This window comes from Bos mutus, chromosome 6 (genome assembly GCF_027580195.1).
Source record: "Bos mutus isolate GX-2022 chromosome 6, NWIPB_WYAK_1.1, whole genome shotgun sequence".
Taxonomy (NCBI): Eukaryota; Metazoa; Chordata; class Mammalia; order Artiodactyla; family Bovidae; genus Bos; species Bos mutus.
In genome coordinates this window covers 104,353,500-104,380,671 of record NC_091622.1, presented here as the reverse complement: position 1 = coordinate 104,380,671, position 27,172 = coordinate 104,353,500, and the positions used below count along the sequence as shown (strand labels likewise).

The 27,172-nt window shown below is 45.8% G+C and overlaps 1 protein-coding gene across 1 annotated transcript in view; it reads right to left on the bottom strand.

The window, feature by feature from the left end:
* STX18 (syntaxin 18) overlaps positions 1-27,172 on the bottom strand; it is a 119,648-nt gene that overhangs the window by 40,989 nt on the left and 51,487 nt on the right. Inside the window, exon 2 of the mRNA XM_005893201.3 lies at positions 5,863-5,930. Coding sequence (XP_005893263.1) covers positions 5,863-5,930 — 68 coding nt within the window. The remainder of the gene's footprint in view (positions 1-5,862; positions 5,931-27,172) is intronic.

Genomic DNA, 27,172 nt, shown 5'->3' with positions numbered 1-27,172 from the left:
AATACGGAGGTACAGAGGCCCCAGGAATGTGTCCCTCCTAGAACAGGCCCCCAAGAGAAGAGGGAGGAGTAAGCCTGGGGCTCTCCTTAGGGCCAAGCAGGAGGCCAGTCTCCTCTCCTCTCCCACCTCGGCACGGCACCCCCTCAACGCCCCCAAGCCCAGCGTCCACACTTTCCGGGCGAGCGCTGGAAGGAGAGAAGGCAGCCCGTAGATTTCAGGGTAAGGGATGGCCTCGCCTTGGTGAGTGAGAGACGGGTATTTCCCTAACCCCCAGCCCTCCGCAGGGTCTTGTTTCCTTAACTAATTTGGCTTAACACGGTAATCCTGACAGAAATGTTCTCTGAGGAGAAAGAGCCCAGGGAGGGGAAGTGGGGCAGGGGCTGGGCAAGCAGGCTCATCAACCCTCTCCGCAACTCCCCAGTCCGGCCAAGAGGATGGAGAGGGGAGGATGAAGAGCTGTGAGCACATGGGCACAGTCTGTACCGCCCCTCAAGAAACGGGCTCACCAGAAACCGGAAACGGAAATGGAGGCTAACGGGGTCAGGGGCAGATAAATGAGACCGGCGCTCACTTCCGAGTGACGAGGCACCCCATGGACAGAGTCGATCTATAAAAGGACCAATTTCAGGAACGTGAGATTAACGTCCTCCTTCTCTATTTTGACTTAATGGAAACTCAGCTCAGTGAAACTGAAAAGGTCTAAAGGTTAATTTGATAAAACTGATTATACTCAATTAAAAGGTGGTGTTCCTTTAGGATACATTATATATTAACCTTTTAAATTGGAAATTGCCAGTATGGTCATTCTAGTAGTAATAACGACAGAAACCAAGAAAGTTTCTCCCCCAGGTGGTACTGTTTTGTCGCCAGGATATTGAGGAAAAGGTCTATCTACCAGAAGTGGAGAAATTATTTTTAATTAAAATCATTCAAGAGATCTAGCCAGAGGCTACTTAGGTTTCTTGCTGTTCTGCTTTAGTAAAATGTCATTATTATTTTTTTTAATTAAATGGGTCGATAAAGTCTGAGTTCTACATTATGGGAAAAATGATAGCTTCCTAATTATGTCAAACTAACATAGCCTTGTGGGTCTGAAGGCAGCATTTCTCTCAATTCCACGATCGCACTCTATCCACAATGTTCCCAGTGAGGCAGGAGATAGATGGGCCCACCAGGGTGAATAGCTGGAGTCCTTTCCTGACACTTCAAGATGAAAATAGCAGGAAAATAGGGAGAGGAGGCTGGGCCCTGCCCAGATGACCACAGATTTCTCATTCTCAAAGTCAAGGAGACCTTCCCAACTAGAAAGTTCCTTGGCGGTCAAAAGGGGAGGCCTATGGGTCAAGGTTAACCACGGGCTTCTTCGCTGGAATCCATCTTGGCTGTGAGATGCATGTGCATACATGGGAGGATGTGGAGATGCACCAAAGGTAGACTCAGAACCAAAGGAAATCTGGAAGAAATGTCCCATATAAGTGATTTAAACCACCACGAGGGTGGGACGTTCTCTGAGTCCACCCATGTGTCTATCCACAGGTACTGTATTCTTCTCCCTCCTGATAAACACTTTCCTTGTTTCTACTTCCACCTTTGTGGGAATTCTTTCCTGCAAAGCAAAAGGGCCAGGGCTTTGTCATTGGCCACTGGTCTAGTGGCTAGGATTTGGCATTCTCAGTGCTTCGGCCTGACCTCAGTCTCTGGCTGTAAACCCAAACTTTGCTTCTCGCCACTGAAGAGCAGGAGGAGAAGGGGATGACAGAGGATGAGATGGTTGGATGGCATCACCGACTCAATGGACATGGGTTTGAGTAAACTCCGGGAGTTGGTGATGGACAGGGAGGCCTGGTGTGCTGTAGTTCATGGGGTCGCAAAAAGTTGGACACGACTGAGCGACTGGATGGAACTGAACTGAAGAGCAAGGCCGCCAGAGATCACTAGAACAGGCCACAGCCAGCACCCTGCACTGGGAAGCACAGCAGTAAAACAAAGAAAAGACTTTAAATAGTCTACCACCTTTGGGAGGGAGAACGTGATGGGAGAAGATAAGGGTGGCCCTTCTCCCTCTGGAGAGAATGTAGGGTATGTGTGTGTGGGAAATGCTTATTCCCTGGTCCTCCTGTTTCTACCAGAGAATCCACACCTCTCATGACACCCTCCCTCCCTCCTCAGTCTCCACCCTCCTGCCCTTCCCTTGGAGCAGGGACTTCTCTGACTGGCAGCCTGGCAGAAGGACCTGAGCAGGGAGTGAACAGGCCTCCAGCCACAGCTCTGCTCTCTCCTCTCCTCTGGGATCTCCCTGTTTAGTGGCAGCGGAGGTTCTGCTCTGCTTCTTCTCTCATACGCTCTCAAGGGCCTCTGTGCTCTGTGCTCCCGGGCTGTGACCGTTGCATGGCACTAACGACTGAGTGCACCCGTCTAATTCAGGAGCCTTCAGCAAGGCCACCCGCCCGCAGATCTCACCTGTGCTGCTACCCCAGATTTCACGGGTGAGCGAGCTTTGACCATGTCCATCTGTGTCACGTTGACTTGACTCCGGCATCCTCTCTTTCCCTCCCTCCTCTCTGGCAGGAAACAGAGGTGCTTTCTTTCTTTTTAAAAAATTATTTTACTTCTTTTAGGCTATGCTGGGTTCACTGTTGCTCAAGCTTTTCTCCAGGTGAGGTGCTCAGGCCTCTCATCGTAGTGGCTTCAGTTGTTGCAGAGCACAGGCTGCAGGGTTTGCGGGCTTCAGTAGCTGCAGCACATGGGCTCAGTAGATATGGCTCCCAGGCGCTACAGCACAGGCTTAGTAGTTGTGGCACATGGGCTTAGTTGCTCTGCATAACGTGGAATCTTTTCAGATCAGGGATCAAATCCATGTCTCCTGCATTGGCAGGCGGATTCCTTACCACTGAGCCACCAGGGAAGCCCTTGAGAGGTGCTTTCTTTATCAAATGGCCACTGACTCACCTGCACCACAGGTTAAATGGGGTTCCAATTCAATAACCATTCACCAAGGGACTTCCATGTGACAGGAACTCTCACACACATCTCATTCAGTCCTCATAAGAACACTGCGTGTGAGTGTGCTCAGTCATGTCTGACTCTTTTCGATCTATTGACTGTAGCCCGCCAGGCTCCTCTGTCCATGGGATTCTCCAGGCAAGAATACTGGACTGGGTTGCCATTTCCTCCTCCAGGAGATCTTCCCGACCCAAGGATCAAACCTGTGTCTCCTGTGCCTCCTGCATTGGCAGGAGGATTCTTTACCCACTGAGCCACCTGGGAAGCCCCTTATCCACATTATCCATACTTTATTTAAAAACAAATGAAAACTAAAGCACAAATATCTGAAGTGAGTTGTGTTTACTTACATGACTAATACTTGGTGGAGCTGGGACTAGAACTCGGGTGTGACTGACCCCCAAAGCCCTGCTCTTTCAGAGGAGCTAAAACAGGGGCAGGAGGGAAACTCGGAGTCCTCCGGCTACTGATGAAGTACAACTGGGAGGAGGACTCAGTGGGGTAATGACCTGTCAAGACTCAGGAAGCCTCAGGAAGCCTCAGGAGCACTAGTTGTGCTGATGCTGTAGCCACACAACCACTGCGTAGACAAGAGTGGAATGGGCCCTGGGGACCCCGGGCTTCCTCCCAGCGTGTGCTGCCACAGTAGCTGGGAAACGGGGAAGCCGAGGCCAGCTACCTGCTGTCCTGAGAAACATGAGGACTTGGAGTAAGTCCACGCCATGCTGCTCTGGGAACACTGACAGGCAGTGTTGTGGAGCTGATCTGTGCTGTTCAAGGAGAAATGTCTTAATCCCATCCCTATAGTCAAAAGTTTAAAACTACTGCAAAGTTACAGAATAGCTGCCTTATACAATAATCTTTTTATAAATCCACTGCTTTTTTTCTTTTCTGCACAGCATTTCAGCTGTACCGTCTTGTCTGAATCTAACTAATAGGCAAGTGAGCATCACTCTCATTATTTAGAGCAGGACTCCTCAAAGGTTTTCTGAAAAGGGCCAGAGTATAAATATTAGACTCTGAGGGCCATACAGCCTGGGCACAGCCACTCAGCTCTGCTGCTGAGGTGTAAAAGCAGCCATCCATACATAACATGTGAATGAATGGGCATGCTGCTGTTCCAATAAACTTTATTTATGACACCAAATATTTAACTTCATTTAATTTTCTTATGAGGTAAAATATTATGATTATTGGCTCAGATGGTAAAGCGTCTGCCTGCAATGCGGGAGACCTGGGTTCGATTCCTGGGTCAGGAAGATCCCCTGGAGAAGGAAATGGCAATCCACTCCAGCACTCTTGCCTGGAAAATCCCATGGATGGAGGAGCCTGATAGGCTACAGTCCATGAGGACGCAAAGAGTCAGACACCATTGAGCGACTTCACTTCATTATGATTATTATTACTCTTCCCATAGCCATTAAAAAATGTAAGAACTATTCTCAGCTCACAGGCTGTACAAAAATAGGCAGTGAGCTGGACTTGGCTTATAGGCTATGGTTTGCTGACCCCTGGTTTAGAGGAAGACATTGCCTTCTGCAATTTAAGTGAATTTCTCAGGTTCGCATGGCTAATAAGGAGGCAGAGTAGCTTGAACTAAACCAACATTTAAAGCATTCACTTTAGCGGATGCCTTTTGAAGGCAGAGGGAAGTTAATAATGGATTCCATGAGAGATCTCCACGACCACTTACGTAACCTAAGATGGCAAGTACTAAACAAAGGAGCTGGAAAATGGTAGGCTTACACCAGTTTTGTTAAGCTTTCCAAAACAACCGTCACTTCCATCTGTACAGACTATAGAATTAGCATCTGATGTACATACAGACCTTTAGAAAGAAAATTCATACTGCCATCTAGTGTTGACCAACTATTCCAACTGAGAACTTTATTATTTTTTTTTTTTAACTAAGAACTTTAAAATAAGGCTTACTTGGTATGAAGCACTAGAATAATAATTTTACTATATTCCAAAATTATGTAAATGAAATACACTTAAAAGCATAAAGTAGACAAAGTGGTATAGATTATTTAAAACTCACCTGGGGCATAATTATTTTCTCTGTTAAAAAACAGATATGAAATATTTCCATTTTTGCATATATATTGATTAAAGTCCTTTTATAAATTCAGAAGATTTATTCCATATTTTCTAACTGTGTGATAGGAAGGCTTCCAAAGGGCAAAACCCCTTATTCTATAATGATGAAATCCTAAACAGATGCTTCTAATGATGTCATTTCCTATGTCTAGTCCAACTTTTCCACTGCTTAGGCACTACAGTTGAAGCTGAATCCTATGGGAGCTATGCCACACTAAAGCCGGGTGCGAACAGAGGTCAAGGAAGAGCAGGAGGCACTGCAGTATAGTCCTGAGTCTACTGAGAGCTGGAGTCCATTCTAGAAGTCCTTTTGGAGGTTGCAATCAAAATGCTTTTTCTTTTTAAAAATCAACCTAACAAAAACCCTCAGGGAGGCAAGAGTTCTCATCTCTCCAAATGGCATTTTTGTGTGACTGGCGTGATCTCTTCATTTGCTCAGTAGTATGCATTCAGTGAGACACTGTCCCATCCTCTCTGCATGCTTCACGCCATGTATGGCACATACAGAGCTGCAAACACGTGTGCACCTCAGGGAACACTGCTGTGGGGCTGTGGTGACTTTAAGGACATGGGATATGGCTGCACTTACCCTGGCTGGGAGCCCCTTTCTGCTCTGCAGATTTTCTTTCACTGTCAAACTGATCTTCCCCATTACAACCCAGAGTTAGTATAAAGTGAGGACGAAAACCTCACAAGGAATATAGGTATGGTAAATAACAGTCACCAAAATCACGATTAAAAAAAAAAAAAGACACTTACCTATAAGCATTAATATAATTTTTTCTGTGTTCCAGAAGAAAATCTCTTAGCTTGCCAATGTGCGAAATCTGTCATGAAAAGAAAGCAAATGGTTTATATGGATAAACATGTTACACCCATATGCAACAAATTTTAAATTAGTAGAGAGAGAGTGGAATGCTCTCTCTCCAAATCTTCAAAAGATTCTGAAGCTACAAACTGGACACTTCTGATTTTAGACTCTTGTATAATCACTAACTTGTCAAAGTCACCCACATTCCTAGGCCTTGGTCTCCTGCTTAAGTCACAGATCACAACAACTACAGGAAGAAAGAAAGAACCAACAGCAATGAAGAGATGACTCGAAGGAACTTCGAGATTCTATGAGATAATGCATGTCTAGTAACTGCACAGCATATGCTTAATAAAAGCCAATTCCCTTCCTTAAGCATTTTCTACCTAAAATTTTATAGACAAACATTCCTTCTTCCAAGTGTTCTAGGGGATGGATTCTAAGGCTGGAGCTATTAAGTTTATAAACAGGGTCCATGCAGAGCAGCAGAATTAAACAGATTCGGGAGCAGTGATAAATTCCTACACAGCACATCTCCATCTTCTCCACTTCTGAGGATGAACAAGAGAGGACACAAAAGTACAGGGGACTGAACTCCTGGTGGCTCATTTTTCGGGCGAAAGCCCCTACCATGTGTCAGGTGCTGTGTGTGGAAGGAGGGATTAAGAAACAAAACAACAAGAGGTAGGAAGAAGCCTGGGAACATGGTCGACACGGACAACAGTGCTTCCAGAAGGAGAGAACGATTAGCTAAGCCGGGGGCCCACGCGGTCCTTTGACCACGGCTCACGCTCGCTTCCTTCTAATGCCCTTTGTATTTATTTCAAACACACGCAGCCCCGGTCTCAAAGGATCTGCTGAACTTTCATCTTTTGCATGAAAGTTTTTCTGTCAAGGCCAACTCAGGCCAATTTTCACTCCGCTCTGAACTTAAAAGCATATCTGCATCCCACCCACCGGGCACTCAGCTACACACGGCCACGTCCACTGGCTTCACTTTTGCGCACACGCCTCTCAGGGGTTAGGAACCATGTGAGGAGGAGGCTGCCCAGCTTCTCCCATGGCCCTACACACAACATGGAGCCCGGCGTGGGGTCAGTCAGTACTTGCAGACCGAGTAAACGTCTAAATACAAAAACAGTATTTACCACTGAAGAAACGTTCAGCAACTGTCTGGGGATAGGTTAGTCGGGGTTCAGTTACATTTCCCAGGGTCTAGACTAAGAACAAATACAGTTCAGAAAAGCACCCTCAGGCATCTTAAGAGCATGAATTAAAGAAAAAAATGAACTGTGACCACATATTCATTTATTTACCAGATTACAAAGATTACTGAGACTGTTCGGCAACCCTGGCTCCATAAGGAACCTCCACACACACACACGACCTCCTTCTTCCCCAGCGGCCCGTCGTGGGCACTGACGTCACTGTGCTCACAACCAGGCTGGGAATGTGAACCTCGCAGAGGCTACGTGACTTGCCCACAGTTACACGGTTAGTGTCTGGTGGGGGTTGGAGGCAAGCTCAGGACTCTCTTGAGTTCATTTGGCCTGTCTTCCACTAAACCACAGCTGCCTGCTTCATCCTCTTATTCCAATTTTCCACTTACGCTGCATTTTAAAATCTGACTTTTAAGACTGTTGGGAAAAAAAAAATTTAGATCTGCAAACTAGGTGCTTATTATACCACATATGAGATATAATCAAATTAACTCTCCTGTTTAATATGCTTCAGTGGTTCCCAGTATCAGGGTCAGGGTCCTCGATGCTAGGAGAGATTTAAGGGCAGGAGGAGAAGGGGGCGACAGAGGATGAAATGATTGGATGGCATCACTGACTCAACGGACAGGAGTTTGAGCAAACTCCGGGAGATAGTGAAGGACAGGGAAGCCTGGCATGCTGCAGTCCACGGGGTCACAAAGAATTGGACACGACTTAGCAACTGAATGACAGCAACGAACAGCAATGGTTCCCATTCCCTTCCCAAGCCCCTGCCTGCAAGGGGCCAGGTAGCAGTGAGTAAGTAAGGCAACGTGAGGGGAGGGGACAGGGCACTGCGGAGGCGTGAATTCAGTCAAAGGAAGCATCTCTCCCAGTCGACTTGCCAGAGGGCAGCTAACTGTCATCTCTGCGCCTAATCAGTGGGGTCAAGTCCAAGCCCCAAATGCAGCACTTGCGGCCCTACACAGTGCAGCTCCAGAAGTCCCAAGGGGCCTCAGTCCTGCCACGCTCCCCACCGACCACAAAGACCACAATGATTCCTTTCCGACTAGCTTCCCTTCACCAGAGCGCCACAAGCTCCTAGAGGGTAAATGGTCCTCCCCTTTCCCCAGAGCCTGTCAGGCACAAAAACTTCCACTGCCTGTTGGATAGATAGTGGGCACTGAATAATGCGGGCTTCCCATGTGGCTCAGTGGTAATGAACCCGCCTGCCAATGCAGGAGATGCAAGAGATGAAGATTGAATCCCTGGGTCTGGAAGATCCCCTGGAGGAAGAAATGGCAACCCACTGCAGTATTCTTGCCTGAAAAATCCTATGGACAGAGGACGGGCCACAGTCTCATGGGATCACAAAGAGTTGGGCACGGCTACCACTGGAAAAGACTCTGATGCTGGGAGGGATTGGGGGCAGGAGGAGAAGGGGACGACAGAGGATGAGATGGCTGGATGGCATCACCGACTCGATGGACGTGAGTCTGAGTGAACTCCGGGAGTTGGTGATGGACAGGGAGGCCTGGCGTGCTGTGATTCATGGGGTCGCAAAGAGTCGGACGCGACTGAGGGACTGAACTGAACTGAACTGAAGCACACATGCAATGAATAATACCCTAAGGATTATACCTACTGTGGTAGGCAAGGGAATGCTATATACCCTCCTTCCAAAGATGTCCAAGTCTTATCCCCGGAGCCTGTGAATTTATTATGTTACATGGCAAAGGGGAATCATTGTGGCAGAAAGTAATAAGATGCTCATCAGCTGAGCTTAAAATAGGGAGATTACTCTGGATTTATGTTGGCGTATCCGGGGAGGTAGGCCCTATATAACCACAGGGTCCTTAAAAGGAGGCAGAAGAGAGTCAGAACGATGCAACGGGAGGACTCGATCCAATATTGTTGGCTTTCAAGACAGAAGAAGGGAGCCAAGGGATGAACACCACGTCTGCATGCTGGAAAAGGCAACTTAGTGGATTCTCCCCTAGCGTCTCCAGAAGAGAAAGCATCCTACCCACACCCTGATCTCAACCTAGGGAGTCCCACTTTGGACTTCAGACTCACAGAACAAGAACACAATACATTTTTGTCATTTTAAGCCACTAAATTGATGGTAACTTGTTACAGCAGCAGTAAGAAACTAACATACTATGTCTCAATTTGGGCTGCTGTAACAAAAGACCACAGGTTGGGTAGCTTACATACCCAACGCTTGTTTCTCTCAGTTCTGGAGGCGGGGAAGTCCTGGCCAAGGTGGCAGTATATCTGGGGCCTGGGGAGGGCTCTCATCCTAAGTTGTAGACAGCTGCCTTCTTGATGAGTCCTCACATGGTGGTCCTGCATCTCTTCCTCTAAGGACACCGATCCGAAGGCCTCACCTCCAAATACCATCCCATTGGCTATCAGGGCTTCAATTCTGTGATGACACAAACATTCAGTCATAGTGTATCTGACATAGCATAAAGCCTTATCTGAAACAGCCTTTTTCTTTTTAAAGGAGTCATAATGTTTTCAATAAAGGTTTAAGTGTCCAAAGGAGTCTACTGCACAGTCTAGACACAGAAGCTCCCCTCTTTAAGTTCCCCCCCCTGCATCGTTAGCTAGTTTTAGTCTATCAGGGTTGGGATCATGTGTGGGGGGTGAGTGCCAGGAACAAGAAGCCCCTCAGAAAACATGATTACAAGAAGTTTCACTTAAAGTGTAACAAATGTGATCCCTATTTCTTATGCTATGATACCTGGGCTTTGCTTCAATATAACATGGGATGGAGAGTAACACCTGAAAGAGGATCAGTCATGAGTTGACAGCTGAGTGTGGGACTCCTTATAAATACTGTCTACTTCAATACATGCTTGATAGCTTTCTTAACAAAACATTATTTTTCAAAATCTCCCATTTTTCACTCTCTTTTAACATGTTTGGTGATTCTGAAGTACAGATTTTCTGCTGCCAAACTAGTAATAACCCATACTTGAACAAACAACTCAACCCCACCTCAAATCTCTAGCTACTTTATTTCTAAATAGACTTTAGCAAGTTTTTGCTTAAAATTCCACTTAAGATGATCAATACCACTTAAAAAAAAACAACCCTACCAACCCCAAAACCTTCACTGAGAGTTTACTATGTGCCAGGCTCTATTCCAAGATCTCTGCATGCGTTAGCTCATGGAACTCTCCCAGCAACCCCGAGATGAGTAATATCATCATGCCTGTTTTAACAGATAAGGAAACTGAGTCAGAGAGCCGATAAGTAATCTGCTCAGGGACACATGGGGTGAAGCCTGGATGGAACCCAGTATTCTAAGTTATCAGACTGTAGTTCTTAACCCCCAAATTTATGCACAGATTCTTGGCAGGTGGCAAGTTCAGTTTTTCAGTATAGTAGTCATGAAGAGGGATGCCTGGGAATTGAGAAAAACACCCAGTGAGCAACGTCAGGCTGTTTTCGTGCGTCTGTATTCAACAGTGTGCTACACATCTGACGTCACCCCACAGTGACGGGCACTTACAGAGCACCGCTGTGTGTGCCAGGTAGTGTGTGAAGTGCTTGCTTCGTGCTGGCGTCAGCTCCCTTATAACCAATCGGATGAATTAGACATCGCCCCCATTTCTATTTTATACACATGGAAACTGAGGCCCACGTGAGCTCACAGGCTAATAAGGGGCAGGACTGGCATGGATCACAAGTCTATATGACTCAAAGGCTAAGTTATTTATATCATCAAAAGGTCAATAAACCATTACTACTTAGCTTATTTAAGTTTGAGGCTTTTTTTCCACAGAAATATAAACTGGGTTTCATGTGAGAGTTATTTATAGACACTGATTTTTAAAATGTTTTCAACTACAGTGGATACAGAAAGCTCTACAAGAGAGATTTTTTTGAATGTTTCCACACAGAGCACTCATTTTAAAAGTCACTCAAAGTAGAAACATGCATATATCCAAAGCAACTGTTTTCCCCACTAAAGTCTCCTCCTCCAAGCCCGGCTGTTATTCCCAGTCTTGTCAACACAGGAGGCTTGGAATTGGTGAGTACTGTCAGGATGCTGCGAGGAAGGCCCACAGATGTGTGCCAGGAACCAGGACGGTCACAGAGACTGGTGGTGCCACGATGACTGTTCACCCTGAGTACCAACCATCAAACTGCCATCAAAACACGGTTTAAACAAGGAATGAAGGCAACTTCCAGGGCTGGGTCTCTTCCCCGTGTCTGAGTTCATCTACCTCCACCCATAGTGTGGGGCAGGGTATCAGCAGAGGAGCAGACTCCCGGCAAAAGACTGTGGAGTTTGGGTGGAGCAGGGAAGACAGGAGAGAAATGGGTAAGAAATCCAGGGAGTTGGCTGAGCTTCTTGGTTCTCATCTCTGCTCAGTCTCTGCTACTTCCTCGGAAAGGGACAGTGATGCCCGCCTCGTTAGGCTTCGAGGGACCCCAGCTGGATGAATATCCTCTTCTGTCTCCCGACCCCTCCGTCACATGTCTGAGGGAAGAGGACTGGCTGGGGTAGGGTCTGGAGAGGGCAGGGAGCAGGCTCCGCTCGCTCGTGGCCAGGCAGCAGAGAGGGTCTGCTCCAGCTCCACCCGCATCTGGCCACAGAGCTATAGTCCGGTTCTCCGTTTGGCTTTTTCATGTTCTGACTGCTTATTTCTTTCAGGTAGCTCCAAAACTTGCTGGGGGAAAATGGGTGTTTTTAATAAACTCCCTAAACTCTTAACCTTTGCCAACTGAAATTTTGAGCAAGTTGCTTAATCTCCCTGAGCTTTACTACAAAGGGAGGGCAATAAACATGATTCTTTAAAAGCAGAGTAGCAGCACAAGTTAACAGCAAACTCTTATTACGCACATGCTGTGTGGCAGGCACCAGTCTAAACGCTGTCCGTCCACCAGCTCATTTGTTCGCTCCTCCTGATAACCTCGTGGGACAGGTTTCGCTATAATCCCACTTAACAGATGAGAAGACACTGAAGTGACGCATTTCATATAAATGGTTCAAAATAAACGGGGGACTGTGACGCCCAACCCAAGGACCTGTGTGCTTTCAGCCTCTACAAGTCCACCTGTGAAGACAGCCCTACCGTCCCGTCCGAGCGCAGGGCGTCTCTGGGGGCCGCCTTCATCACAGGGCACACAGAATGTTTTGAGATCAAAAGTACTCAACGCTGAGATGCCCTGTTCAGGTCAAACGTGATGTCAACAGCTATGGGTCAGTGTGGAGCCAACTGCCACCCTCCAAGGCCTGCTGGGATCTGGCTTCTCCACAAAGCTGATACTCAACCAAGCAATTATTTAAACTCCATTCTAAAACGACAGGCATTCATCTGGCCCATCCTTTTCTTTCTCTGAAGATAAACCAAGTTCATTTTTAAGTGACTGCATTTTAATAAGGCTCATTTCAAAAGTCATCAAGACACTGGACTTCCCCACACAGCACATCTACCACATAGACAGACTGATTATAAAACAGTAGCAGTGGTCCCAATGCATCTGACAGGGAAAAACACTCTCACATTACCTGATGTCACACGTAAAGCTTTTACTAGGAGAGACCAAACAAAAACACCCCAATACGTGCAGCCGTGAGACCTGCTCCCGCGGGTAAATGCGTGCTGTTGACATGGACTCGGCCCCGGGGACTCAACCCCATGGATGGTTGCCCACAAGTATGCTGGTGAATGGGGTTGGAAAACCAAGGTTGCCCTCAGCATGTACTTATGTAAAATATGTAAAATGCAGACCTAAAGCTGTATCCATACAGAGAGGGGCATCTTAAAGACTGCTCATCAAAATAGTGATGGTTGGGTGGTAAGATTTAGAGACTGTGCTTTTTCCTATTTATAAGACCTTTTCATACCTTAACACTTTTGTACAATTTGTATGTATAATCCTTGTATCAGACATAAAAGTATTTTTAAACAAAAATGTAAATCTTCCTACATCCTTCCCTAAGAGTGTATACGGACCCCTGAGACCCCCACAGGACCAAGGCCAATTCTGTGAGCCCAGGGTATCACCGACTCAACGGACATGAGTTTGAGCAAGCTCCGGGAGTTGGTGATGGACAGGGAAGCCTGGTGTGCTGCAGTCCATGGGGTTGCAAAGAGTCAGATACAACCGAGCAACTGAACTGAACTGAAGGAGGGCCCACCAGTGTCCCTGTCCCTCCTGACTTCTAGGAGCTCAGAGCCCTCTCCGATCTCCCAATCCCAGTTTCCTGACTCACTCCTACTCTGCTCATGGGGTACACCTCCCAAAAGTCTTCTCTGCCATTTCAGGCCAGGCTAACAACCCCTTGCAAGCACTCCTCTTTCAGTGATGTCAGCCTCTTGTTTTGAAATGTTTTCATGTCCATCTGACGCAAGCTGCTCAGGCATAAGCTTACCCAAAGCAGCTCTTCAAAACACGATTTAGTGCTCCTAACACAAGTAAGCAGGCTACATATTTTGCATTATCCACTAGATGGCAACACAACTCTTGCAGGAATAGAAATACTAGGAACTCTCAAAAATATCAGTTTGGTCTTTTTTTCCCCAAGGGCTTTACAATTTTCTCTGGTTCTGTACTTCTGATCTGGAATTAAAGGATTACTAAAGGCTATAACTGTGTTGCTCAGGCCGAAGCTGAAATGACACTATTTTGAAATAGACATGTGCACTTGGACAAGACCAAGGTTTTAAAACACTGCGTTCCCGGCAGGTTGGACACAAAGGCAGCTCCCGGGCATGGCTGCCATCTGCCATCCCCAGTGGCGGGGGGCCCAGCTTTGTTCACCCACAGCACAGACCTGCTAGCTGCTCCTTCCTGGGTTCTTTGTGAATTACCCAGAGCAAAATAAGACTGTATAACAAAAAACTCTGGTATAAAATGGAGGACGACTGCATTTTCACAGTAGGGGGAGTTTGGAGCAGTCACCGGTGTCTTTAGCAGATCACAGCAGCGGTTGGACTTGCACACCCCTCCCCGCCCGCCACAACCCCCATGATAGGAATTCTCTTCTGGCACTCACAACACTTCCAACAAAGACCTGATTGAGTATGAAACACCGAGTACCCATTTGCATAATGTGCCTCTGCAAGAAACAGCCATTGTTCAAGATTAAAGAGACTCCAGTACGGCCTCTGGCATATTGTAAAAAGGTCCCTGTAACACAAAATCATTATTTTTTTTAGTTCAATCAGTGGACACAGCTTACTGTTCAGTTTAAGTAGGCAGCCAAAGGCACAGTCAGAACAACCGCTGTTGTATAAATGTTTGCCAACCACTGATAAGCTGACATGACTTTTCACAGGGGTCATGTTCCCAAGTCTGATTTGGAGGCCCGCTAAACTAAATTCTGAATCCACTCCCTTCAGTCATGATTGCAAAGGGCCTCAATACCAATTACGGCCGAAGGTTCAGAACGGGCTGCAGCTCTGGAGCGCGATGACCCTGCTGAAGTCACAGTGGGGGCTGTCTGAGTCCTTGTGCTAGGGAAGCTCCCTGTGACCAGTCACCCACAAAAGAGCCTGGCACAGCCACAGGCATTCCTTTGGTTTTGGGGTCACAGCAGGGAGGGTGTTAAGGGATTACACGTATGAACTGTGCCTTCTCGCTTTGTCTCCTTTCAGCAATTGTTTAGTCGTAAGCTGAGCCTCCTCCCATCCCTCCCTCCCTAATTCCTACTGCTGGAGGCCACCCTTCCAGCAGGCACAGGGCCTGCCGTGGGCAGCCGCTCTCCAGTCCTCGCACAAGCCCCTCCTGAAAGCACGGTCCTGCCAGGATCTCTTCCTAAACTTCTGACAACTCTGCGTCACCTTCTTTCCTTGCCTCCTCCCACCTCTGCAAACCTCTGAAACTTCAGGAAGCTCAGCCCTGACGCACACTTGCTAAACCCACTCCTTCTACCCATAGCTTTAATGTACCATCTACAGAAAATTTGTCCACTGGCCCCCGCTTCACTCCTGTGTCCTGAGGGTGAATTCAACTGTCCACTGCGTGTCCCACAGGTGTCTCAAAACCCATGTGTCCCAAAGCCTGAGTCATCCAACCACACCTGCTCAACCCCTCTCTCCCTGCCATGCTGACTTACTGGGTGTGACTTACAGGGAGAACCATGGCCTCCCTGTCCCTGCAAAGAGAAAGAGCCTCTCTCTTCTGATTCCAAGTTAGAAAACCCCAGAGCATTTTGACTCTCTTTTTCACTCCACAAATTAAACTGGTCAGCCAGGCCTGTCCACTCCACTGGTTGAACAGCTGCCAGAGGAATGGGCACCCATGGACCAGCTTCTCCTCCTGTTTACCCATGTCCACCTGGGAGTCCAGACCCTCGAAGCTTTTCCCAATCTGGCTTCCTCTTTCCACTTCTGCCTTGGGCACTACTATTCTCTCTGCTTGGAACATCTTTATCATCCACCAACCTTCCACTCAAATGTGCTGGGCCCAGTTCAGTTCAGTCGCTCAGTCATGTCCGACTCTTTGCGACCCCATGGACTGCAGGACACCAGGCCTCCCTGTCCATCATCAACTCCCAGAGTTTGCTCAAACTCATATCCATCGAGTCGGTGATGCCATCCAACCAACTCATCCTCTGTCATCCCCTTCTCCTCCCACCTTCAATCCTTCCCAGCATCAGGGTCTTTTCCAATGAGTCAGTTCTTTGCATCAGGTGGCCAAAGTATTGGGAGTTTCAGCTTTAGCTGAAGCCCAAGGAGGTTTTAAAATACAACATTCTGACTTCACTTTCCACTTTCTCTGTATGATGCCTTCTGGGAGGCTTGCTATAAGTGTCTGTTAGCTGAGTGTTATAGATGTTAGCTGCACGTATATATGTTATATACATTATACTCACACACACATATGTGTATATAGTATAAATGTTAGTTTGAATATATAAAGTACTCTACCCCATTAGTCTGGGAACTTAATTAGAAAAAAAAAAGGCAAAGCCGTTCTTGATCTAAGGAAACTGTCCAGTGTGGGTGTGTGCGCAGTTGCTCAGTCATGTCTACCTCTTTAGGACCCCACAGACGGCAGCCCACCAGGCTCCTCTGTCCATGGGACTGTATCGGCAAGAATACTGGAGTGGGTTGCCATTTCCTACTCCAGGGGATCTTCCCGACCCAGGGATCGAACCCGAGTATTTTGCATCACCGGCAGATTCTTTACCGCTGAGCCACCCACTGGTTAAGCCCTAAGGAAACTCACTGGTAGTTAAATAACCCATTCTGGAATTTTTCTGAGAACCAGGACCAACCTTATTGGTTTGCAGTTTCCAGAATTCAGAGTATGTTTTTTAAGAGAGAAAGAGAAATCTTGTGTACGAAAGAGGAGAGAGGCCTGAGGAGCAGACGACAGGGATGGTCACACAGAGGGGCAGGGATAATTAACACTAGCTGAGGTGAATCCACTCCACTGTTCTTGCCTGGAGAATCCCAGGGACAGGAGAGCCTGGTGGGCTGCCGTCTACGGAGTCGGACACAACTGAAGCAACTTAGCAGCAGCAGCAGCAGAGGTGAATTCAGCGGTTTAATTTCTGATATTAGCAACTAATCTCCAAACAACCTGACGGGTATTGTTTTCTAATATTAAGCCCCTGTCTCCTTTTAGGAAATTCAGAAATTAAAAACCTAAAACCTTAATTCTTAGCGTTAATGACATAATGAAAGAACTTAAAACAATTTCAAAAGCGGAGCAGCACCATGGGGCTTAATAACCCATGAAGCTCACTCTATGCAATTCCATTTTAAAACAGGTCTAGGACCCTTAAGCTCAAGAAAGAGCAAAAACCTATCCTGTTCTCAACCTTTTCCTCTTCAATCCCTCTGCCACAGCTTTCTCTTGCAATTCCATTTTAAAACAGGTCTAGGACCCTTAACCTCAAGAAACAGCAAAAACCTATCCTGTTCTCAACCTTTTCCTCTTCAATCCCTCTGCCACAGCTTTCTCTTTCCATCTCATGGTCTCCATGCTCACACTTTAACCTCAGGGCTTCCCTTGTAGCTCAGTTGGTAAAGAATCTGCCTACAATGCAGGAGACCTGGGTTCAATTCCTGGGTTGGGAAGATTTCCTTCCTGGGGAAGGAAATGGCAACTCACGCCAGTATTCTTGCCTGGAGAATCCCATGGACTGTAGCCTGCCAGGCTCCTCTGTCCATGGGATCACAAGAGTTGGACACGACTTAGTGACTAAACCACCAACCACCACCACCACCACCACCAAACACATTCTTCTGGCTCCCCCAAACTGCACTGAGGTAGCTTTGCTGGAGCACACCCTCCAATCCCAAAGCTCGGTCCACTCCCGGCCTATTTGACCCTCTTGTTTGCTCGCTGACACTCAGAGTATAACCCTGCTCCACGTGCATGGAGGGAGCCCCTGCGTCTTCCAAGCCTTGGACTCTACTTCATAGGACACAGTTCTTCTTCACTCTGCTCGAGTGCAGCTATTGTGTGGCCCTGTGAGGAGAGTCTTCTCACTTCTGTAAGCTACATGTCTTCAATCCCTTCCAGAATTCTTTACATGAAATGCACTTGGGGCTGCTGGTCATACTTATTACTTTCTGAATGCAGGAATTTATTGGCCTCAAAAATCAAATGTGGTTCCGAGAATGGACTCAACGCTCTGTGTCAACAGGAGGTGGAGAGCAGGCAGAACCTTCACCTACACTCTTTCAGCCTCTGGGCTTTTAGTAATGCCACCTAAGAGGGTGTTCGGGCTTCCCAGGGGGGCTCAGTGGTAAAGAACCCGCCTGCCAATGCAGGAGACATAAGAGACATGGGTTCGATCCCTGGATCGGGACAATCCCCTGGAGGAGGGTATGACAACCCACTCCAGTATTCTTGCCTAGAGAACCCCACGGACAGAGGAGCCTGGCAGGCTACAGTCCATGGCGTCACAAAGAGTCGGACATGACTGAGAGACTGAGCAAAGCACAGCAGCAAGAGGGTGTTCACTTTCAAGTCACCGAGTCAAACTGACTTACCATCAACTACAATTATTTTTTTCATGAAGACCTATGTCTTCACTATATTCATATTTCCCCCCTAGCCTCTTGCCATTTGCCATTCTGATCATTCTGCCACTAAAGACATCTGTTAACTAAAAATTATCAGTTTAAAAAATAGAATGAATATTGGGCTGAAAAAGAAGCACAGAGTTACAGACCCCTCCCAGTGGACAGCCAGCTCAATGAGCCACAGACATCCTTGCAATCCAAATATTCAGTCCATTTAAAAAAATGTTTCCTTCAGACTTCCCTGGTGGCCCAGAGGTTAAGACTCCGAGCTTCCATTGCAGGTGACACAGGTCTCATCCCTGCTCAGGGAACTAAGATCCCACATGCTGTGTGGCACAGCCAAAAATAAATAAATCAATAACAACACAACATTGTAAATCAACTATCCTCCAATAAAATTTTAAAAAATTTAAAAAACTGTTTCATCCACAAAAGCAACACAGTGAGATCTGCTAACTACCCTGTGAAATCAGATCTCCTCACCTGCGACTGATTCAAAAGTGCACAACAAGACCGGGGGGCTGGGTGGGGGTAGGGGTGGTGCTCCGGGAATGTACTGGTTCATTATCACTACTTTCTTTTCTGTGGGCTTGGAAACCTCCCTTTTATTTGTTTTCAGTGAACAGGTTAAGAGCAGGTACGGGGCAAGCACATCAAGGAGGGAGGTAATGAGGCAGAAGGGAGGAGGGGAGGTGGGCGGACAGAGGGGGAGTCCCGACGCGGGGCTGACGCGGCTTCGCACTGCTTTTCAGGCCCCAACCCAAGCCCGGCTGGTCTGGAGGCTGCGTGCAGAGTGTGTGTGTGGAGATGGCATGTATCTTGCTCTCTCTCCACACTCTCTCCGCGGGGTAATGCAAAGCATGAACTCCAGAGTCACACAGACCTGTGTTCAGATCCCGGCGCCATCCCTGACGACCGGAACTCACTTAACTTCTCTGAGCTTTAACCTCTGATTTGTAAACTTGAGACAGTAACTCTGAAGGTGACACAAGCCTTCAATGAAACGTCGACAGTCTGACACTGTATCTGGCACAGAGCAGGTGCTCAGGTGTATTAGGTCCCGCACCTTCCCCCGCCCCGACTCCCCTTCATCACTGTCTGGGTTCTTACCCATGAGGCCAGGTCTGCCTGGACGGGGGGCTGTGCTGGGTCAGCAGATGGAAAGGCAGACAGAGGAACCTGGGCCGTGCTAAAGGGCTGTGACCTTTAAGGTCATTCACAAGATTGTATTGCTGAGGAGAGCAGAGAGCTATGGAGTCAGACAAAGAAAAGAAACTGGATTTGGCACCAATCCAGCACACATGGAGGACAGGTGGTGGCAACACCAGTAGCTAGTATTTATTGACTGCTTACTACATGTCAGGCACTGTTCTAGGAGCTTTATGTATATCTAACAATGAAGGCGGGAGGAGAAGGGGACAACAGAGGATGAGGTGGTTGGATGGCATCACCGACTCAATGGACATGAGTTTGAGTGAACTCTGGGAGTTGGTGATGGACAGGGAAGCCTGGTGTGCTGCAGCCCACGGGGTCACAAAGAGTCAGACACAACTGAGCAACTGAACTGAACTGAAGTGAACTTATTTACGACTGAGCGACTGAACTGAACTGAAGTGAACTTATTTAACTCTGCTGATGACCACATGAGCTAGGTACTGTTACTACCCTCTATGAAAAGAAGCTGAGGCCCAGAGGGATTATTTCACTGCCAAAGGCCCCACAGTGAGTCTGTGACTTATCACGATTTGGACCCAGAGGGTCTGGCTGCAGAGCCCAACTTAAACTGCCACGGTGGCAACGGGAGGCCCCCATGGGTACTGAGGTTAGGAGCAGAGAATGGAGAGAGGAGTGGCAAGGACCCCCTGACACAGATTCAACCCCAGGGTGGCGGGGCACCTGGAAGGCCTTCTCAAAAGCAGCTTGGAAACAAGTCCCGCCCTCCCTCAGGCACAACCAGCTCCTATAAAGGGCTGGCTGTGGACAAGCGCTCTGCTGCCCACTGTACTTGGGTGCCTCCAAAGTGGAGTGCACCTCGCAGCGGCCTAACTTCTGAGCAGGGAGTGAACCTCATACACACCCACCCACACCCACACCCACACTCTACATGGCATTTACAAAGCCCACCCTGGATCCCAACGTAGGCTCCTACACTAAGTTCAAGACTGTTCATTCCACCAGAGCTGGAACGGGTGCTGTCTCTTCAGCTGTGCATCAGAGGATGTGGCTGGTTTGAGTTTTTAAGAGCCACAATGAGAGCAAAAATGCTTCTTAGATGCTAGACTCACAGTCAGTGAGGCAGAACTCTTCTTGTTGCAAGAGGCCCCAGGAAACCACCGAGGAGAGAGCAGCAATGCCCTCCCACCCTCACTGGGGCCTGCACGTGCAGACTGGACAACAGGCACTGATGAAATCAGCGTCTCTTCCCTGCCAAGCACACGGAGCTAACTCCTGCCAGGTCGGTATCTATGAGATGCGCCTTGAGGTTGTAGGCAGCTCCGTCATCCCACCCGCTCTCCTTTGCATCTTCTCTCCACTCTGTGGTCAAAGAAATTAACTGCGGCCCCAGTGCCCACCTCCATGGCTGATGAGGGGGCCTCCAACTGCACATCTCTGGACCAGGTCTTGACACACTGGCCTTGAGTGTGAGGGAGGGTCCCCCTCCTCCCTTCCATCCACCTATCAAACACTAACTGGGAAGTCATTCCTCTACTTAAAATTTACCTACAACCTCTCTGACCTTGACAAGTAATAAACAATGTGTGCGTGCTCAGTTGCTAAGTAGTCTCCAACTCTTTGCGACCCCATGGGCTGTAGCCCACCAGGGTCCTCTGTCCATGGGGTGGGTTGCCATGCCCTCCTCCAGGGGATCTTCCCAACCAAGGGATCGAACCCAGTCTCCCACATTGAAGGTGGATTCTTTACTGTCTGAGCTGCCAGGGAAGCCCAGGAATACTGGAGTGGGTTCAGTTCAGTTCAGTCACTCAGTCAAGTCCGACTCTTTGAGACCCCATGGACTGCAGCACGCCAGGTTTCCCTGTCCATCACCAACTCCCGGAGCTTGCTCAAACTCATGTCCATCGAGTCAGTGATGCCATTCAACCATCTCATCTTCTGTTATCACCTTCTCCTCCTCCCTTCAATGTTTCCCAGAATCAGGGTCTTTTCCAATGAGTTAGTTCTTTGCATCAGGTGGCCAAAGTATTGGAGCTTTAGCATCAGTCCTTCCAATGAGTATTCAGGGTTGATTTCCTTTAAGATTGGCTGGTTTGATCTCCTTGTTGTCCAAAGGACTCTCAAGAGTCTTCTCCAACACCACAGTTCAAAAGCATCAGTTCTTCGGCACTCAGCTTTCTTTATGGTCCAACTCTCACATCCATACAGGACTACTGGAAAAACCATAGCTTTGATCAGACAGACCTTTGTCGGCAAAGTAATGTCTCTGATTTTTAACATGCTGTCTAGGTTGGTCATAGCTTTTCTTCCAAGGAGCAAGCGTCTTTTAATTTCATGGCTGCAGTCACCACCTGCAGTGATTTTGGAGCCCAAGAAAATAAAGTCTGTCATTGTTTCCATAGTTTATCCATCTATTTGCCATGAATTAATGAGACTGGATGCTATGATCTTAGTTTTCTGAATGTTGAGCTTCAAGCCAGCTTTTTCACTCTCCTCTTTCACTTTCATCAAGAGGCTCTTTAGTTCCTCTTTGTTTTTTTGCAATGTGGTGCAATCTCTGTTTCCAACTGGAGTGGGTAGCCTAATCCCTTCTCCAGGGGAATCTTCCCGACCCAGGAATCGAACTGGTGTCTCCTGCATTGCAGGTGGATTCTTTACCCGCTAAGCTACCAGGGAAGCCCGGGAAGCCCTTACATAGTACTTAGTCCATGCCAAGAAGAGTCCCAAGGGCTTTGTCCAGATGACTCCATTCGTCCCCGGTACAGCCCTCCAGGGGAGGCACCTTCATTAGCTCCCTTTATTGGGGGGGGGGGAGCTCACCGACTGGCTCAAGGTTTCGTTAGCAGACGACAGCGCAGGATCTGAAGCCAGGGCGTCTACTCCACAGCCTGAACTCCTAATGTTTCCTTGCTCGTATTGTTCTTCAGAACCTTGACAAGATGGGTGAAGGGGAAAATGGTCCATCTATATTTGAGTTCCTCAAAATAAAATCTCAGCTCTATCTTTAACATTCCAATTTGAGTTACGTTTTATAGGAGGGAGTTATAGTATCTTTCATTTCATAAGTGGGCTTCCAGAAAGAATCGTGAATTTCAAAGGTACAGGTCTCGCTTTCAGGGGGCACGGATGCCTTTGAGACACTAACCAAAGCTACGTGTCTGATCTGTTCCCTTAAGAAAATGAATTTTCCCACAGACGCAAAAGAAACTTCCTGCCCACCGTTCTGAGCTTTAGAGGCTCTTGGCTCACTGGAGCTCAGGTTAAAACGTAATTCAACAAACAAACAGACAAACACAGGAGGGCACAACTTTTCTGTAAACCTCCTGTGCGTAAGAAAGCACTTTCAGCTGGACACCTGGGGGCAGCTGCCGGCCGTCCATCAGCAGAGTCTGTCTGCATGGTGGTAACTGGAACCCGGGAGGGTGGGGGGGGGGGCAGGGGCATGAGGCCTCCAGGCATCAGGGAGAGACCGAGTGCACTGTCATAACCACTCACACGCTGTATGCCTCACAGCATGGAGCAAAGGCCAGATGAAGAGAAGCACTGACTGAGCACGGCCACCGTCAGATGATCACTGTCATCATCAGTGCTTACCGTTGGCTACGCTGCTGCACAGATGATCTCATTTAATTCTCCTAACACATGAGAAAACGGAAACTGAGGCACAGAGCTGTTAAGTAACTTGCCCAAGGTCACACAGCAAGCACGCTGAAAAGCCAAGGTCCGTTACTTCAAAACAGGTTCCACGGCCTGTGATCTATGTCTCCAAGCTTAGGCTTTTCGAGCTAAAAAATGTGAGCTGAACATCCAAACCAAGGAATAGTTACCAGCGTCTTTCGAAACCTCCCACACACCGAGCTCATTAAAAGAAAAGCCATCGGTTTTATTTATCAGCTCCTCCAAAAGTCCTTTCTACATGTCTTTTAAATTCTTCCAGTCACAGCAGAAAATACCAAGCAAATAAACACATTTATACCCCATCGTAGTACATGCCACATCTCAGGAATATGTTCCCTCTCTTCTGTTGTAAAGAATTAAAAGAATTATGTCGTGTTTGTTTCAGATTCCCAAAGTCTGGCAAGGATCCTAACTCAACAAGTGTCTGTAGAACAAGTGAGGCATCTTATTAAGAATTTGTCCTTCTGAAATAAACATTAAGGAAGGAACAGCTGCATCTATAACAGGTGGTTATGATGCATTAAAAAGTGGGTTTTTTTTTTAACATAGATTTTTCTCACACTGATTTTGCAGATGTGTTAGTACACTCTGAAGGCACACACACTCTGTAACAGACAGGCCATGATTTAGGAGCCAATTGATAATCAGCAGCAACTCCTTTCCTCCTAAGGGGAACCAATTCTATCCAACCAGTTCCAGCCAAAGGGAGACTCCTATCACTAAGGTTAAACACATACACTCCAAAATACAAACTCTCCAAAGACTGACTGCTGCCCTAGTGACATTTTAAAAAAATGATCTTTATTTTGTAAAAATATCAACTATGAGGAGAGACTATGTTTGTGAAGATGGCAAAGATTAGCACGTACACCTACACGTGTGGGGAAACCACAAATAAAACCGACATGTCACAGCTTCTCCCAATCTCATTCTCCTGGGATCCTTGCCCTGGGTAGAAATTATGAGCTGGGAACAGCATAAAACCTCACTTATTTGCAAACCAAGGTCAAGAGTCAACACAGACTCGCTCTCTAAACTCTGTACCCAGAGCAGCAAGCGCACGTCCCGTCCACTAGGTGGTGCTCTCTACCACACTGTGCCTCACGAACAGTACAGTATATCAAAATGACAACAGCCTGGTTTTAAGATGATTTGTCTCTTGAGGATATACATTTGGTTTAAGTTTCCACTGCAACGTTAAAGTTCTTAAGATAGGTCATGCAGATCAATTGCTCCTGTAATCTGAAACTCAAAAGAGCAAGTAATATCTAAACAAGGGGAGGGGGCGGCCCTGAGCTTATAAGGTTCTCTAAAAGCCAGGAGACAGTCAGCCTGGCTACCTCTAATCTCATCATCAAAACTGTTACCTTGTCCAGTTTCTGCTTCACATCAGCAGGGAGAACAGCGAAATCAACTGTGGGCGGTACAAAGGGAAAACATACATTCAACTTCCATACTGCTTGATAGATGCCAATAATTTACACTCAACAGAAAACACTGCTTGATGACATTTGAACCCGCAAAGTGTAAGTGCTTTGCTCTATTAAAACACATCCCCCCCCACCTTTATTAGTGAAAACAAAAGTAAAGGAATCAATGTGCGTTTTATCACGAAGCTCTGCGAAAGACGGCTTGGTAACAAGATACACAATGTCGCCTCCAATGTCATCTTTCAACTGAGCGAGTGGGAGTGAAATGCAGAGCATGCCGGCCTCGAGCAAGAACACAAATGTCCAAATTCCAAGCAAAACCCAGGGCCTGGTTTCATCACTCCCAATCCTCCTAAAAATACAGATTCTTTTCCCTCATCATGGTCTTCTTTGGAGTAAATAAGACATAAAACTTAAAGTGAAAAAAAGGCAAAAATATTTTTTCAAGGAATAAGATACAAAACATTCTAACAATCTCTTTGCTTGAAAAAAAAGAAAATAAAATTGAGTTGTTTTCAGGATTTGAAAAAACTGTAGCAGATTAGCTAACTGTTAAGTTTTATAAAACGGGGACAAGCCTGATAAAAATTGATTATTAAACTTAAATGTTCAAAATAGCAGACAATATGTAAGTTTCTAACATTGGGCTGGCCAAAAAATTCATTAAGGTTTTTCCATAACATGTTATGGAAAAATCTGAATGAATTTTTTGGCCAACTCAATACAACATTTGCTAGAGAAAAATCTGTGTGTAATAATAACTAGAAAAATAATGGTTAGATCCTGAGCTGTATATATAGATTTTGATTTTGAGAATCAAATTATACCTTTTCAGTCTACTTTTAAGATTTATTTACTGTTTTATACTCAGACACCTAAATATTTAAAAGCTATACTTGAGTTTTATATTGAGAACTCAGTTGAAAGTTTTAAAAGTAAAACAAGTATATATAATTTAAATTCCTTTTAAACAGTTTTTCAGATCATTAGGTAAAGCATTTGAAACACTATGCAGAAAGAATTTTCCATTCTTATCCTAGCAACAAGTTTCAGTTAAAATCACATATCAATTTGTAAGCAATAAAATTGTCATCAAAATGTAATACTAACCATTCCCCACCCAAACACATACACTTTTAAGGGATATATATAGTAGTGCATCAAAGAAAGGAAAGCAAAAATGTCTATATGTAATAGGTGCTAAAGTGATATCTTTTTACACTTATTGTACCATTACATTAAAAAATGGACAAATTTCCCCAAGAATTTGTATGAACAACTAAAAAATATTATAAAATGCCAATATGCAATTGTGAAGTTAATGTAATCAAATCTTAGACTAAGGTTTTTATATTTTATTTGTATTTATACTGCATATTGTGATATATCTCAATAATTAAAAGAACTAAAATATTTTCCCGCCTTTCAAAATCAGGAATCTCCATATACACTAAAATTTAATGCTTCTTTTGTAAAAATTAGTTTAAAGTTTCCTGGCAAGTATGTACGCACTTTGTGTTTTAAACAAAAATACATATGTAGTGTTGGTGCCCATAATTGGAGGGGGACATTTTGGGGACTCCCAAACAATCAGTATGGTTCTTAAACAAGAAAAAAACCCAAAATTTCATACATATTGAAGAATTCATATTCAGGCCTTATTTTCAATTATAGCCAGTCTTTATTCTAGAGCCACATAATAACCATTCTTCTCCCTGAAAATGAGTTTTCAGAGACAACATTATTAAATGTTACATCTGACTTTAATAGAGTTTCCCAATTTGCTTTTGCATGTTTATTATCAAACTCCAATCATGACTTTCCCAAACTTATTTATACTTTCACACAAGCTTCCAAAGTTTTCCCAACTTAAATAAAAGCCCACAAAAACTGTGGGAAATGTTTTGCTTGAAAGATAAAAGGCAATTGGTTCAAATGTACATTTGCAGTAATCAGTGTTTACTTTCATTGCTCAAACATTCAGCTTAGGGCACTTTCAATATCTTCATTCAACTTAACTTTTTTGTCTCGTAAAAAAAAGTGGGGGAGGGAAAGTAGTTTCCTTTCCTCTTATTTTGCTCTCAAAATATAAACTCATTTAATGCAAAGCATTCCTGAATCAGGCATGTTTTATACTAAAAGCATATCTAGTCCCAACAGCATTTATATTACATACGAAACACTATTTCTCTCAAAACTTGTCTGAATATTTTATAAGTCTAATTTCACCTTTCTTAATAAAGTGAAGACATTTTACTATGTAAGACCTTCTTAAAAATTTTTAGTAAATGAAAATACCAAAAGAATGGATACTACAATACTAAAGTCGAAGGAAGATAAGTATTAATTCATTTACTTGGAAAGGTGAAGGGTTTTTCTTTAAGTGTCCCTACTATAGATTTTGCACTATATTTATTAAAATATGACAAATCTTTAACCTGGGAACAATTTACCAGTTAACATTATCTATTGAAAGAGGAAGTCTACTTTGGATAAGTAAAACACTGGAAACTATTTGTGCTGCCCTTGTTTAAAGTTGCCTAGAAAACTGGGCTATGTACTTTTAAAAATAATCATTAAAAAGAGCCTAAAGAGTAACTGTGATACAGTTAATCCACAAGCCATTGAGGCCACTTAATTCTAGAGACAGAAGTCTGTCTCTCAAGGGGGGATCTAAGACATCCATACAGTAATACACATTAAAGGTAATGAAACTATAAAGACATACTTCCCAATAGAATGAACATATTTTAAAGTCTGTATGACCGG